The 15,176-nt window shown below is 40.0% G+C and overlaps 1 protein-coding gene across 1 annotated transcript in view; it reads left to right on the top strand.

Annotated features, from left to right (window-relative positions):
- LOC143099421 (E3 ubiquitin-protein ligase rnf213-alpha-like) overlaps positions 1-15,176 on the top strand; it is a 351,714-nt gene that overhangs the window by 75,176 nt on the left and 261,362 nt on the right. Inside the window, exon 8 of the mRNA XM_076262416.1 lies at positions 6,025-6,266. Within this exon, the coding sequence (XP_076118531.1) occupies positions 6,025-6,266 (242 nt within the window). The remainder of the gene's footprint in view (positions 1-6,024; positions 6,267-15,176) is intronic.

Genomic DNA, 15,176 nt, shown 5'->3' with positions numbered 1-15,176 from the left:
TGATTGGCTGGTGGGGTGGCTATTAATTCTGAATAACAGGACACCGTTCCATATCAATGCTTATGAATGGTAACTATAACAACCATAGTAGGACGACGGTTGCAGTGCTCTAGAATCTTTGGTTGCAGGCTTCGCAATAATGGAATCAACTGTAAACAAGCTAACTGTCCATGCTAAAGTTGTACAACAAGCTAAACTAGTGAGCTTCTTTTTAAACGGAACCGTGTGTTTCCTTTGCTTTACAGTGGCAACCGGGTGATAAGCGGGATAACGGCCTTCGAGGTGTGTCCAGTTATACAGAATTAATGGACTTGCACGTCAGGGAGTTTTTGCCCCTCGCCCTCGTCCATTAATTCCGTATAACAGGACACCTCGGCGGCCATTATCCCTTACAGTTCCAGATCGTGCAGGGAATGCCTCAATCCACCTGGAGAACTTGCACAGGACAATCAGAACATCTCGGTAGCCTTTGCATTTGGGAAGAGTGATGTAATCTATTTAGAGAACTCTGAATGGTCCTGGTGGAGCTGGTGTCTTCAGCATGGGCAACTTAACCTTCTTGTCGTGATTGTTTTGCTGACAGGTGACACACCGCTTGACGACGTCTTTGGCCGTTGCTGTGAACTTCGGTGACCACCAGACCTGTACGAATCTGTTCCTCATCTTCTCCACTCCCACGTGTCCAAGCGAATGAATTTGCACCGTCAGATAGGGCAGAAGACTTTCTGGAGCCACTGTTCGTGTTCCAAACCTCCACAAGTTGTCATCATGGAGCTTCGCCGCATTTTCAATTCAAGTCCACTTTTCCTCTTGGCTCGAGCTGTTCTGCATGTCCATGATGTTGGCCAAACTTTCCCGTTTTCCCTCTTCAGATGTTTTCTTGACCTTCTTTGTCACTCTCATCATGCATTTCTCATGGTCATTTTCAAAAATGTTCCTGTTACCGTTAGATCCGTCCGTGTTTCCATTTCCGTGTCCATTCTCGTTAGTCGTTTCGTTATCCCCTCCCTCTCTTTTTCTTGCTGCTGTTCTTGACGCCGCATCCGCCAATGCATTGCCTCTTGCTTCAATGGTGTCTTGCCTTGTATGTGCCTTTACTTTGATCACTGCCAGTTCCTCTGGCAGCTGCATTGCATCCAACAATTCTGTCACAAGCTGTCCATTCTTGATGGGACTTTGTTTCACACACGGAGGTGGTTTTCCAGTCAGTCTGACAGGTTCCATTTCCAACAGTCCACAGTCATTCTTTCCCTTAGCCCATGCAGGATGTTCCAGGAGATCCTCTCTTTTTAGCCTTCTCAGGTTCCACAAAACTTCTCCATCTCCTCCTCCAATGGCTATGGTGACTGGGTCTGCTTCAGACTGCATTTTTCTCCGGTTGGTCCACCAGCTGTCTTGATGACACCTGACAGAGGTATTTTGTGTTTCTTCAATAGGCTGGATGAAAAGACTGTAAGTTCAGCACCAGTTTCAATAATGTGTTCTTCAAGCAAGGCAGTAGCATAGAGGGTGTTGTCTGTTCTCGCTGGTTGGTAAAGCACAGACACGCCGTCGGCGGTGGCTACTGTGCACACAGGGCATATGAGTGCCTCGTCAGCTGACTCATCCCAGGCATCCCAGTCCTCCATCGCTGGCCTGGTTTTCTTTGTCTTTGGCCTTGTTACCGGAGCAGTCACTCCCTGTGCAGCATCGGATGTAGATGCCCCGTCATTCACTGGTGTGGGTGGGGGTTGGAGAGGTGGGGGTGGTTGAGGTAAGGAGTTGACAGGTGGGGGCGGGGGTGGTGGTGGTGGGGTAGGGAAAGAGTTGACAGGTGGGTAAGGTGGGTAAGGGCTTGTAGCCAGTGGCATTGGTAACAACAATGGGGCAGGAGGTGGTACTGAAGCTATGGCTAGTGGCTGTGGATAGCCATACTGGAGTGGAGCAGTTTGATGATGGTTGGTTGCAGACGTTATTCCTTGTCTTTGTGGATTGTAGAAAGCAGTGGCTGCTGATGGGGCCAGAATGATTTGTTTTGCGTCACCTGCTGGCTGTTGATCAGGTGGGGTGCGGTTTCTTGGCCCATGTGGGGTTCCCATAACAGCAGCATTCTGTCCAATGAAGCTGCCTTTATCAATGTCCACTGCACTTCTCGATGTCTCCACCATGGCATATGGCGCTGTTGAGTCCAAGTCAGGCAGAGTCGGATTGAGGCGGGTGCTTGGTTGCCTGTTGCGCCCCCCGCCCACACTAGGTGTCGGTGTGTATGGGAGGAGTTGGCTCCTCCTCATTGAGTGGGCCTCTGAGACTACTCCTCTTCGCCTCATTCCACTCTGTTCTGGCAACACATCCGCTTCCATGAGTTGTTCCTCCAAATCACGTCTCTCAGTCTCATGTCTGCAAATCCTGTCTCGGATCTCTAATTCCAACTTCTCTAATTTCCTTTGTAATTTTTTCTCAAATTTGCCAAATTGTAATTTCACTGCCATCCAATCTGACAACTTAGTTTTCCTACCAAGACCCATATCTGGATTGTGCTAATATCAATTAATATTAGATTTCAAATTGTACTATGTGTTTCGTGCAGTGACGTGATCCTTTTAAATATATTTTTTTATATTTTTCCGTGATGTGGTAGTGATATAGTGACAACTTTGTACTTTGAAAATTTGGTCAGTAATTCGCCCCTCAATTGTTCACACGTTGTCTTTCTTTTTATTTCACACTCACACCCACACACTCTCGCTCTCTTAGTCCCCACAGAAGAAAAGGAAAGACAACCCCAGACGTATCTCCTTCGGACCCTTTTCATGCAATTTATTGTACCCACAGCCCGAGGCTGCCACTATAAATTCAACACAGATCAGAGATCTCCAGCTTTGTCTCTCTCCTCCCCCCCCACAGCGGAACAACACTCACACTTCGTCCCCACAGAGAAAAGGAAAGACAACACCCTAGACGTATCTCCTTCAGACCCTTTCCATGCAATTTATTGTACCCGCAGCCCGAGGCTGCCACTATAAATTCAACCCAGGTCAGAGATATCTAGCTCTGTCTCTCTCTCCCCTCCACAGCAGAACAACGTGCGCACTCACACACACACATATTCACTCTCCCTCAAGGGCAAGGAAACAAGGGCCAAAAAAAAACAGACTCTCCCGCTCTCAAACCAGACACCTTACCAGTTACTTTACTGTACCCGCAGCCCGCAGCAAGTGTTATCTAGATAAGATAAGTTATATCTAGCTTAGTCCCCTTTCTTTTCCCTTTTCCCCTCCCTTTCAGCTGGACAGTGATAAAACAACAATTACATAAACAATTACATAACCCCTGTTGACCTAGTCAACCAAAACCTAGGTGGTGGGCCTATCCAACTTTCCAATAACTGCAAAACCAAGACACCCAAACTGGTGGTTGTTATTCCGTTTGTTAACACTGTAGCACTAAGTTTAGTCGTCACCAAACAAAGACCGTTGAGAAAACATAAACACCGCACAGCCTCCTATTTTCTCATTGGCACACACCCAGCATCATCGCATGAAACAAACACAACACAGCTTAACATGTATTAATATCACAGCAAAGAAAATAAGTTCCCCAAGTACTTGTACATTTAATCGATTACTTCTTTTAATTCGTTCACAAATCTGTCATACCATTTTAAGTGAACACTTTTCCTCCTCTACATCCAATGACCTATAGACGTCACAGTCATTGATATAGGCATATCAACACTCTTAATGACACAAACTTCAACACTCTCATTAAAATGCAGCTTTTAATTTCTAATTCATCAAATAAATTAGCTTTACTTTGGTTCTTTTTCCCACATAAAGGAGTAAAGACTTTTTGCTTTCACCTGGTCAGAATGTCTTCACTGCATGCAGGGTGCGCGCAATGCAGCAGTGTTTCCCCTCTTGGCAGGCTTCCAGCTGGGATTCAGTCGCGTCAATCAGGGTGCCAAGATGGACTCTTCTTACAGATGTTCAAGATCCAAAATCTGCCCCCGAAGTCTCTTTGAACCCGTTGGATGTTCTCGTCTTTCTTCTCCTTTTGCGAGAAGGGTCACGGCACCAAATGTAGGATTCTCTGGTTGTTGCGTTGTGTTTTAGTTCTAATGGTTGTACTGAAGATGGTCAATAAAGCTTGACGGCGGAATCAGGATCGGCGATTAGATGATGATTTATTGTGGATGGTACAATAATGAATAACAGAACACAGGCTAAGTCTCGAACAGTAAAACTGTGCAGAGTCTAACAGTTGTGGTTGTTATTAGAAGCGGCGGCTGAGCCTTCCGACAGAAGATGCTCCTTGGTCGCTTCCTCGATCCGTCTCAGAGTCAAAACCTAAGACAAAGCCTGTTATACTAAAACATACAAACGAAAATCATGCCAACGTGGCAGATGCCCACAGGTGTACAAAACCAGGCTCTGGCCGGATGGATACCAGCCCGAATGGCCCATGTTATGTCAGATGTTCCTCGGATGTTCCCAAACATCGGCCTCTCTGACCTTCCTGCTGGTGCACAGGCCTAAGGCACAGTTATGTTATGTACAATAGTATGGACCTCTCCCCGTTGTATACTACACACAGAAGTAATATATGAACACATCAGAATACAGTAAGGATACCCCAGAATTCTACACTACTAATATATTAATTAAGCTTAACCAACTTTATTGCAAGCGTTTCTGGCGCCGACAAGAGTGGCGGCATGTCAAGGTAGCTCCGTGTTTTTTTCTTGAATTTCCCCTTCGGGATCAATAAAGTATCTATCTGTCTATCTATTGTAAGGGTCCTATGGGGAGTGGTTCATATTGGGATAGGCAGAAGCACAACTAATATCAATTAGTTAAATAATAATAAGTCATTAACTTTTCTATTACCATATCTTTTGTAAATAAACATTTAACATTTAAATAATGTAAGAAATAACTGTTAATTAGTGCCAACAATACATTTAGTTAACTATTAACACATATTAATACAATATTAGTTAATAGATTTGCTAAAACATTAACATACAGATTTTATGCAAACAACAAATATTTAATTGATGATGAAAAAACTATTAACTTGTGCCAAATAGATATGTTAGTAACAATTAACAAATATTAACAAAGGGTTAGGTAATTACTAGTTTGCTATTTATTATGGCACCTTATTATGGAGTGTTACCTACCGATTTTTTATGTTAACCAAACAACATGTTTGAACATGGAGTTCATGCTAGTTTAGGCTATGAACAGAACAAGAAAATAATCCAATCCATCCTAGTCTATCCAAATAAACTCATGCTGTTTCCCAACCAAGAATTAGCATGGACATTTTAGGCTAAGGGAATCTGTAATGTTTTGCAATTAGGCTAGCCTACTAGCGCACTGCTCGCCTGTTCGGCAGTTTTTTTGAGCAGAAGAGAATAGTGAACAGACAGCGATTTTTTGCAGGAAGTCGTTGTTAAGCCTACTGCTGGTAGACAAAGCAGAAAATAGTCCAGAGCCTATAATAGGTTAGGTCTGCATCCACATTTGTTTGCATGCACGCTGAGAGCATGCATTTAAATGTGTTAATAAGCTAGAGAAAAGTCATTTCGCTTGTAATGTTGGGAGGTGATCCACAAAAGCCTATATGGTCGGAATAATGGGATGTCGGAACAGAGATTTTTTTTTTTTCGAAACAAAGGGATGTCGAACTAGTGGACTGTAGGACCAAAGGAAATGTTTCAGGCTATTGAGAGGCCAGAACAAAGGAGCGGCGGAGAAATGGCATGGCACCGCATATACCAGGCCAAGCTCTGTAGTGCTTGATCAACGAAAAATACTGTCTCCACGGCTTATTTGATGTGTTTTAATGCAGAAAAACACTCTGGGGTCAATTTGCGTTGGAATTACACTTTAATCTTAGGAGGATATTTTGCAGTTTGTATTAGGTTCTACTGCATTCTATTACTATGAATATATGAAGATAGATAATATTTCTACTTCCTAATCATAACCAGTTCATTAATATTCCTACTGCTAATTGTAACCATTTCTCTTCTTTTAGTGCTGCGACAGTTTGATGACATCTGTATGAAATCTGAAAGACATTATTTTGGCAACCACAAAACAGAGATTGATGATGTTCGCCCCAAATTCCTCAACACTGTCCTTTACTACTCTCTGAGATGTCAGGATGATGAACTGCCATACCTTCTAGAGAAATTTCATGATGTCCTACAGAGCATAAACAAGAGACACATTTTTGATCTACAGACCAAACAGGAGGAAAAAGTTCAGTGTGACTTTGTAAGTAAATTACTAAACGTTTTAATGTATTGATAGCTCTGAAATGACATGTAACACCCACCAATGTAATAACTTCCCACCAACGTAATACACATCTGCACATTTTAAATGTAATTCTGGCAATTTAAATAATTTCCCACCAACATAATAACTGTTGCCAACAGCGAACGTAATAACCCAATTTCCCACCAACGTAATAATTATTATGTTTGCAGGAAGTTTTTATGTTGGTGGGAAGTTAAAAAAGTTATTACACTAATGTAAATCACTGATTTAGTGATATTTTATCTTTTATCAGTTGTAAGGGTACTACTTGTCAAAATTGTCACCATGTAAAGTTTAACTATCTCATGACCATAAAACACACAATAGGAGCAATTTTAGCAACACCGTATTTTGGGTGGCCCACGACAACCCAGTGGTTTCCCTGTCTGGCCCACTTGGTAATGAAGGTGAATAGCCCAGCTCTAGGAGCAGGTAATAATTGGAGAGAAATTGTTATAACCTCTAAATTTGAGGTTGCAGTTAACGCTGGTCAGATGCATTTTGTCTACACAAGCTGTCATTTACACAACATTTTCAAGTGATTTTAATCCATTTCAAGGACATGGCTTTAACTTTTTATATGTAGGCATACAACCCAAAAACAGAAAAAGTTGGGACATTGTGTAAAATGCAAATAAAAACAGAATGTGATAGTATAGACGTCTTCTAAACCTATATTTAGCAGCAAAAAGGACATAGACAACATTTTAAATGTTGGAAATGAACATTTGGACTATTTCATGGAAAATATATGTTAATTTTGAATTTGATGCCAGTTTCCATGTTTCAAAAAAGTTGGGAAGGGAGCATTTTTACCACTGTGCTGCTTCACCTCTTCATTTAAAGGGACACCAGGCAAGCCTGATGCTTTTTCTCTACGAAACTCCCCCTCGCTCAGTCTGAAGCTCTTTTCCTTTTCTTTGCATCTTCCGTCAAGGGTTTTGCTGCTTCTTCGCTGGCTCTGCCATTATACACACGTTGGCAACAATCGCTAGCGTTTCGTTAGCCTGCCTCTGTGCTGTGGATGCAGGATGTAAACTGATCCTGCTTTGGTCGGCGGGTACGATACACTGAACTTGCAAGCGGGATATTCCTCCTACAGGCAGTAGGGGCGGGCGAGAGAGTCTTCATTCACCATATACCATATACCGACTTACGAAGATGAGTAATTAACATGAAAACGTTGCCTGGTGTCCCTTTAACAAAATTCTGTAAATGTTTAGGAACTGAGGAGATCATTTGCTAGAGTTATGAGAATGAAATGTTGTCCCATTACTCCCCAATATAAGATTTCAGTTGCTCAACAGTATGGGGTATTCTTAGTCATGTTTTCCATTCCATTATGCACCTAATTTGACCATTCTGGACTAGGGCTTTGACTTTTGCCCAAAAATCACTAGCAAATTAAGCTAACGTTAGCCTACTTTGTTTACAATATTTCCAGGCTTCAACCAGTGCTGCTTTTCATTCAGACTTATCTGCACATTTATTTATTTGAGTGTTTTTCACTCAATAGCCTTGCTAATGAGCTCACAATTTTACTTCACCAGGCGTGAAAAAAACCTCGGAATCTGAATTGAAAACAACGTTTACAACCAAATACATTTATAGAAATGATCTCCATAGGCTACAGGTTCGAATATTAAGAGATCCCTAAAATTCGTTCGAATATCTTTAATTTTTAAAATAATCGAATTATATTCGAATAACGAAGTTCGGAGTCAAAGCCCTATTCTGGACTGCAGACAGGCCATCTTAGCACCTGGACTCTTCCTCTATGGAGAAATACTATTTAAATATGTGCAGAATTCATTTTGCCATTGATTTCCTGAAATATTCAAGATCCTACCTGGAAAAGACATTGTCCGGATGGCAGTATATGTTGCTCAAAACCTGTATACATCATTCAGAATTGATTGTGCTTTGCCAAATGTGCAAGCGCTCCTTCACACCATCATAGATGTTGGGTTTCGAACTGAGCACTAAAACAAGTTGGATAGGTTTGATACTTGGATAGGCCCTCTCCTCTTTAGCCCAGATGAGTCCAAAAGGAATGGCACATTTTGATTGGTCTAACCACAGGGCCTTGTTCCATGTTACCTCAGTCCATTTTAAACAAGCTCAGGCCCAGATAAGACGGTGGTATTTTCTGTATCATGTCTCAATACAATTTTAGCTGTTACTATTTTGGCTGCAGTTTTAGAATTAAGTATCAAACTATGCACATAGACAGATAGATAAATAGATGGATAGATCCCCAAGGGGAAATTCAAGAGGGTTTGCCTGAGCCCATACAACGACGGGTCAGGAAACAGGTCTGGTGTTGATGCAGTGCCATCTGAGGTCCAAAAGACCACAGCCATCCTATTTGTTTTTCAGCTCTTTCCCTTGTTTCCAAAGATTTCTCTGGATTCTCTGAATGTTTTAATAATATTATGTCCTGTAGATGATGAACTCCCCAAATATTTCACAATTTCATGTTAAGAAGCATTAAAATGACATTGTTTCATCATTTGTGCACACAGGTTTACACAGAGTGATGAATACACCTACATCTTTACTTCTAAGAGACCCTGCCTCTCTGGGATGCTCTTTTTCATACCCAATCGTGTTGCCAGTTATCCTAATTAGTTGTGAAACATTCCTTCTTTTGTTTTCTTTATCATTACACAACCTTTCCAGCATTTTGTTACCCCGGTCCCAACTTTTTTTGAAACATGTTGCTGGTATCAAATTCAAAATGAACATATATTTTCCATGAAATAGTCGAATTTGTCATTGTCAACATTTGATATGTTGTCTGTGTCCTTTTTGCAACTAAATATGAGTTTAAGTGATTTGCAGATTATAACAGTCTGTTTTTATTCACATTTTACACAACGTCCCAACTTTTTCTGGTGTGGGGTTGTACATGAGGATGTATCCTATTTGCATGACATTAAATATAGCCTACAGTACTGGATAGATTTTTAATTGTGAACTATGTCAGAAATAATCAGGGTTTGAGGATTTGACCATTCACAAACACAATGAATCTCGATCTCATAAGCAAGGTAAGACAGGATACAGAGCCTACACTCTCGCTGTGAAATGGGTGCAGCATTAGGAATAACGTATGATGGGTGTCGATCAGAACTCAAAGAGTAAATGAAAACCAATCTGGAACTTTACTTGAGGTATTGGGAGGTAAGGTCACACTATTTGGTATGAAACCTTTAGTATTTAGGTATAAATGTGTATATGCGTGATTACGAATGGATGTGTGTGGTTTGAAATGAGAATAAACAAGAAATAACATTTCCATTCATTTCCCATAAATTTGTACCTTCCTTACATTAGTACTTGTGAAACTCACATTTCTATACCATACAATCTCCTAACGATTTAACCATATTTAAATGGGAAATGTAATACAATTACCTTAATTGCATTAACATTAAAAGTGCTGGGGGAAATATTTTCAACAACGTCACATCTAGGCTAATTATGAACATGCCACGTCTTTGCACATGGTATAAATCGCCAGAAACATGTGTAATAAAGCCAAATAATATCACATACATACAGTACCCTTCAGAATTATTGGCACCCCATGCTAAAGTTGACTAAAATCTGGTATAAAAAATAATCTGTTGGTGATTTATTGTAATCTCACAATGAAAACAAATAGAAAAATACAAGCTTGAAGGGAAGCAAATTTGTTTTGAGAAAAAGGAAAATATCAAAGAAATAAATATTTTTAACAAAAACACATTGCTCACAATTATTGGCACCCCTGCGTATAATACCTTCTTAAGCCTCCCTTTTCCAATAAAACAGCTTGTAATATTCACCTATGACACCCCATAGATTAGGAGAATACAAAGCAAGAGATTTAAGACTGTTGGTCTTTACAAAATCTCCCCAGATCGTCCTGATTCCTAGGGCCACACTTGTGCATTCTCCTCTTTGACTCACCCCACTGTTTTTCTATGGAGTTTAAATCAGGGGACTGAGATGGCAATGGCCGAAGCTTGATTTTGCGTTCAGTAAACCATATTTGTTTTGATCTGGACGTTTGTTGTGGTTCATTGACCTGATGAATGATCCAATCATGACCAATGTTTAGCATCTTGGCAGATTTCCTTTAAAAATGTTCAGGTTTTTCATGTTGTTCGTGATACCATGACACCTTAATTAGATTCCCAAGGCCTTTGGGAATAAAAACAGCCCCACAATAGCACAGCCTCTCCACCATAATTCTCATTAGGTATGGGGTTCTTTTCAGTATAGTCATTCTTCTATGTACGCCAAACACACCTAAAGTGCTCCTAGCCAAAGGGAGCAATGTTCATGTCATCTGACAATAGACCACACTTCCAGACAAAGTCACTGTACCATTCAGTAACTCCTGCCGTTTACATTGGTAATTAAGTGACTGGACAGGCGTTTACCTAGCATGCCCTCTAAATAAGCTATTAGCAGTGAGGACACTTTTGAAGATTGTTTGGGGGACTTGGTGACCCCAAGATCACACCTTCGTCTGTAACTCTCCAGTAGTGGTCCTTATGGAATTTTTTGGAATCTTACCATCCTCCATTCTGTACGTGGGGGCGAGATAACCATGGGTCTTTGTCCAAGCATGTTTGTTACATTTCCAGTTGATTAACTTTTAATCATTGTTTTAACTGTAAATATAGGCATTTTCAACAAAGTACCTATTTATAGACATTCACTGACTTACAAATGTCAACACACTTTCTTTTTATTTAAATTTAGTGTATTCTCTTGTCTTTCTGATGTTGAAAAATGACAAGAGGATTTAGCCTCTGTGTCAGTTTATTTTCATACCTAGTGAAAAACAAAGTAATGAACTACCTCTGAAAGTTCACTTTAATTAACTTAAGGGCAATTCCATGCAAAGGTCATCCTTACCATGGAAAAAAAGTTGTGCATACGCAAATAGAACTGTTGTTAAAATCTTCATTTAGGTCTATATTTTATTGTTTGTAACTGATCTGATTGAATTTGATGGAGAATGACACTCTTTTTACATCATAAATATGGTGTGCAACCATACAGAAACAACATTTTTCACATGGTAATATTATACATATTTAAAAAGTGGATAAATGGACCCAAGGTTCAAACAAATTGTGTCATTTGACAAATTCCAGATTGACAAGGGAATGGTAGAGCAATGTCTATGCTCAGCTTGCCTTTAAGAGCACAACTCCTTACATTTGTAAGGCTTTTGTTTTTAAGTCAGCAAGTTCCATGGCCATGTCACATCCATAACGTTTTATAGGAAAAGTTTATGCTACACATACAGTGTTGATGCGACAATGTCCATAGTGTCTGTGCAAAGCTGATTTATATTAATGTAAAGTGTGATGACCAAATTGTGCCCCTTTCTTACTTTTAAAACCTTTAATGGTGCGTTATAATTTACAAGACTGGGGACTTTATTATACCTCAAAGCCGATAAAACGTCTGTTCTGGTGGCATGTCAGTTTCAACGCATTTCAACTTAGTGTTTACAATTGATATTTTAAAGATTATTAGGTTGATCAAAACCACAGGGAGGCCTTGCCTAACCATTAGCAAAAAAAACATAATATTAAAATACCTCCAGTGATTAGCCTAGCCATAGCCTATTTTCAAGTGGCCTAATAACAAAAATCTGAGCGATTATCTTCCTGTAACTGTCATACTGTTGTTGTACAGTAACTGGATTATCGTGTTAGCTGGTGAAGATGGCTGACTTTGCAGCTGGAGATAACATAGCAACCTCCTTCTGTTGCAGATCTGTTCAGCCTGCCGTTCACGTCTGCTTAACACAGTTTAATTTTAAATGTGACGCGATATGACAGCATTTGAAGTGTCAGGTCCTCTGTAGCTAATACCCACAGAGTAACATGAGTAAGGACAGCAATAAACTAGATGTACCGCATAGTGGTACAAAATATAGATCAATACTCTCATATCATGAGAATTAAACAAGTTAGATTTGAACACCATGGCTGTGAACTACAAAGTATTGCTGGTATAAATATCACATAGTTCCATTTCAGTGTCATCTATAAGCCCATACAAACCCATGGCGTGATACTGAATTGAAGTGTGTGGCAAGGCTGGGATGATACTGTGTACAGTTGAACTGCATGGAAGTGATGGTGAGACAGTACCACTGGGGTTGAAGATGCAAAGACTTAGATAAATGGCTTTGTCAGTTGTATGTTTGTCAAATGTTTATATATATTTTTCAAATTGTGTGCATCTTTAGCCTGGAAAATCCAGACTCTGGTAATCTAGAAAGATTAAGGGTCTGGCCACGAACAATGTAATGGCACCACGGCACCAAGCATGCATTTGAAAATCTCACTGTACTCGCACGCAATTGGATAACACGAGACCAAAGTTTACTCTGAATGATTCCGGAATTTAACAAAATTGGATAACACTTTATTATTACGTGTGCTTGCAAAGCAGCACACTTATTGTTCTTAAATTTTATTATTATTCCCGTCTCCCTAATTTTTGGCCAGCTCCTGCGCCTAGGCCCTTGAGACAGAGACACCATTCCAACTTTAAAACGTCCGGACTTGCTCGAGAAGATGGCGTCATGCGGCGTTATCGTTCCTCCGCCATATCGGACTTAATAGAAAGCGAAACAACATTTTCACAGGTCACAAATTTGGTCCGAACTTCACAAAACTTGACGTACATGATCCTTGGACCAAGCCTCACAAAAGTTACTAGAAGGATTTTTGATTTTTGGAAGCGTTTGCCCGTCACAGCCAAACGAAATCGGTGGCGTAGCTGCCAAACAGGAAGTCGTCATTATCTCAGGAACGCTTTCACATATCGAAACCAAACTTTGTACATGAACTCAGGACCCCAATGTGAAGATGCACAAGATCTGAAAAAAAAAAGAAATACTTAAAATTTCAGATTAATTGGCATAGCCATTTATGTACAGTATGCCTATGCTTTACCAGCCCCAGTAGTCTGAGCGAATTAGCCTAGAAAAGGGTCAAAGGTGGAAGTAAATACAGCAAAAGCATATTTGGTATCATTTGAATCGTAATTTTCTGTAGATGAAGAATTTGTGGTGCCTACAGCGCAGATTTGTACCGAAAAAAATATATAGGGCTTTGAATGGAGCATGGCACAATGAATTTTGGGCCAAAACGTATGTTAGTACAATTTGATATTAGCTGATATCTCTTAAGCCAATTGAAAGATATTCATCAAACTTGGTCTACTTACCCACTATAAGTTGTCAAAGAGCTGGCAAGACAATTTATGTCTTGAGGTCAAAGGTCAAGGTTACAAGGGGTCACACAAATAACTCACATGCAGTATTTGGTTCATATCTCCAAAGCAGACTGATGGATCTTCATTAACTCTAGTACATTTATTGTATATACAAGTTAGATGAACTTAGGGACTCAGGGCCATGGGGTCAAAGGTTAAGGTCAGTTTCATCCCCTGACATACAAGGTTATAGACGGTGGAGACATGCTAATCAACATGCCATGTTCAATTGAATTACTGTAAATATAGCCATTTTTTATGTTAACTTATGTTTATTTAACATAGACTTGGTTGTTTTTTGACATGAGGAGTCCCTATCTACAGCACAATGAGTTTAATATCCCTCCTTTGTATATAAGAATCAAGAATCTGATTGCGATTACTGTAGGCAAATGTGCTTAGCAGTAAATAACAGTGAAATACTACCACTAGCATAGTCATGACCTGACCAATATCTCTTTCAATATTGCCCATGCAGTCCTTTCCACAGTACAAGCAGTGCTACTTTCAGCTGTAAATTATAGCTTTCTGTGCTGTTGTGACTTTCCATAAGTTAGTATGACTGTTAACTGTGGCCCTTGCTATTTTTCCCTTAATGGACAAGGTGTTGTCCACTTTCTCCTGGCAATTTCTGTGACCCTGAAGACTAGCATTGTCTTCCCTATTTGATGTCAGTAATGTCCGTTGTTATCTGTTCAGTTGAAGTTACGGGTGGGCAAAAAATACTATCTAAATCTAAGATTTTGACGGTAGATATCAATAATATAATTAAATACGAATTTGTCAATCTCTTAAAAATGGGATTTAATTGTATTGTATTGTTACAAGCCACCTTATAATTTCTTACAAAGCACATTAAGGGACACAAAGTATTAGCATACTTTGCATAAGCATTTTCTAAATTTTGTTTCTAAAAGATGAGACTGTTGTAAGAAGCAATATTTTCCCCTGGGATGAATATCAGTATTTAGTTGTGCTCAGTACTGTCTTGATTCATTATTTTCCATTTCACTGCAATGGATGATGAGACAGCACTTGAAGAGGAACCTGGCATATGCGCAGATCTTTGCGTCATCTGCCAATGTGGAGGTGAGCTGTCATCTTGTAGCACTGGCTTGCAAAAGCTGATTTACTATAGGCATAGCATTGCTATAGGCACCAACACATTTTTAAAGGGGTTGTTCAGGATTTTAGACAAAGGACCTCATTTCCAAGTTAGCATGTGTGATATTTATCAGTGGAGACCGTTTTCAACACGTTTCATCCAGTCCTAGTTGCAGAGTTCGCAGGTGCTAAGCTAGCGCAAGTCATCAGTATGTGTTAGCCTGCCACTAAAAACAGCCTTACCCACTCCACAGTACACCCAGGCAAATACATTATAATGGCAAACAAATAAATTATAACAAAAGACTGTCGATGTAAATGTCTGTGTTGATAGTTTTATTTCTAACATTATTCTATCCTTGCATTTCAATGATTGCATAACATTTTGAGGGACTAGTTTCTTAGCAGTGGTTAGTAGTACTGTGCCGAAAAGTAAACAGAGAAGCGCACTCCAATCAGGAT

Source organism: Alosa pseudoharengus, unplaced genomic scaffold (genome assembly GCF_046254945.1).
Source record: "Alosa pseudoharengus isolate Yale_2024_CS ecotype anadromous, Long Island Sound unplaced genomic scaffold, YU_APseudo_1.1 YU_APseudo_1.1_scf_28, whole genome shotgun sequence".
Classification (NCBI taxonomy): Eukaryota; Metazoa; Chordata; class Actinopteri; order Clupeiformes; family Clupeidae; genus Alosa; species Alosa pseudoharengus.
This window is presented reverse-complemented; position numbering and strand designations above follow the sequence as displayed.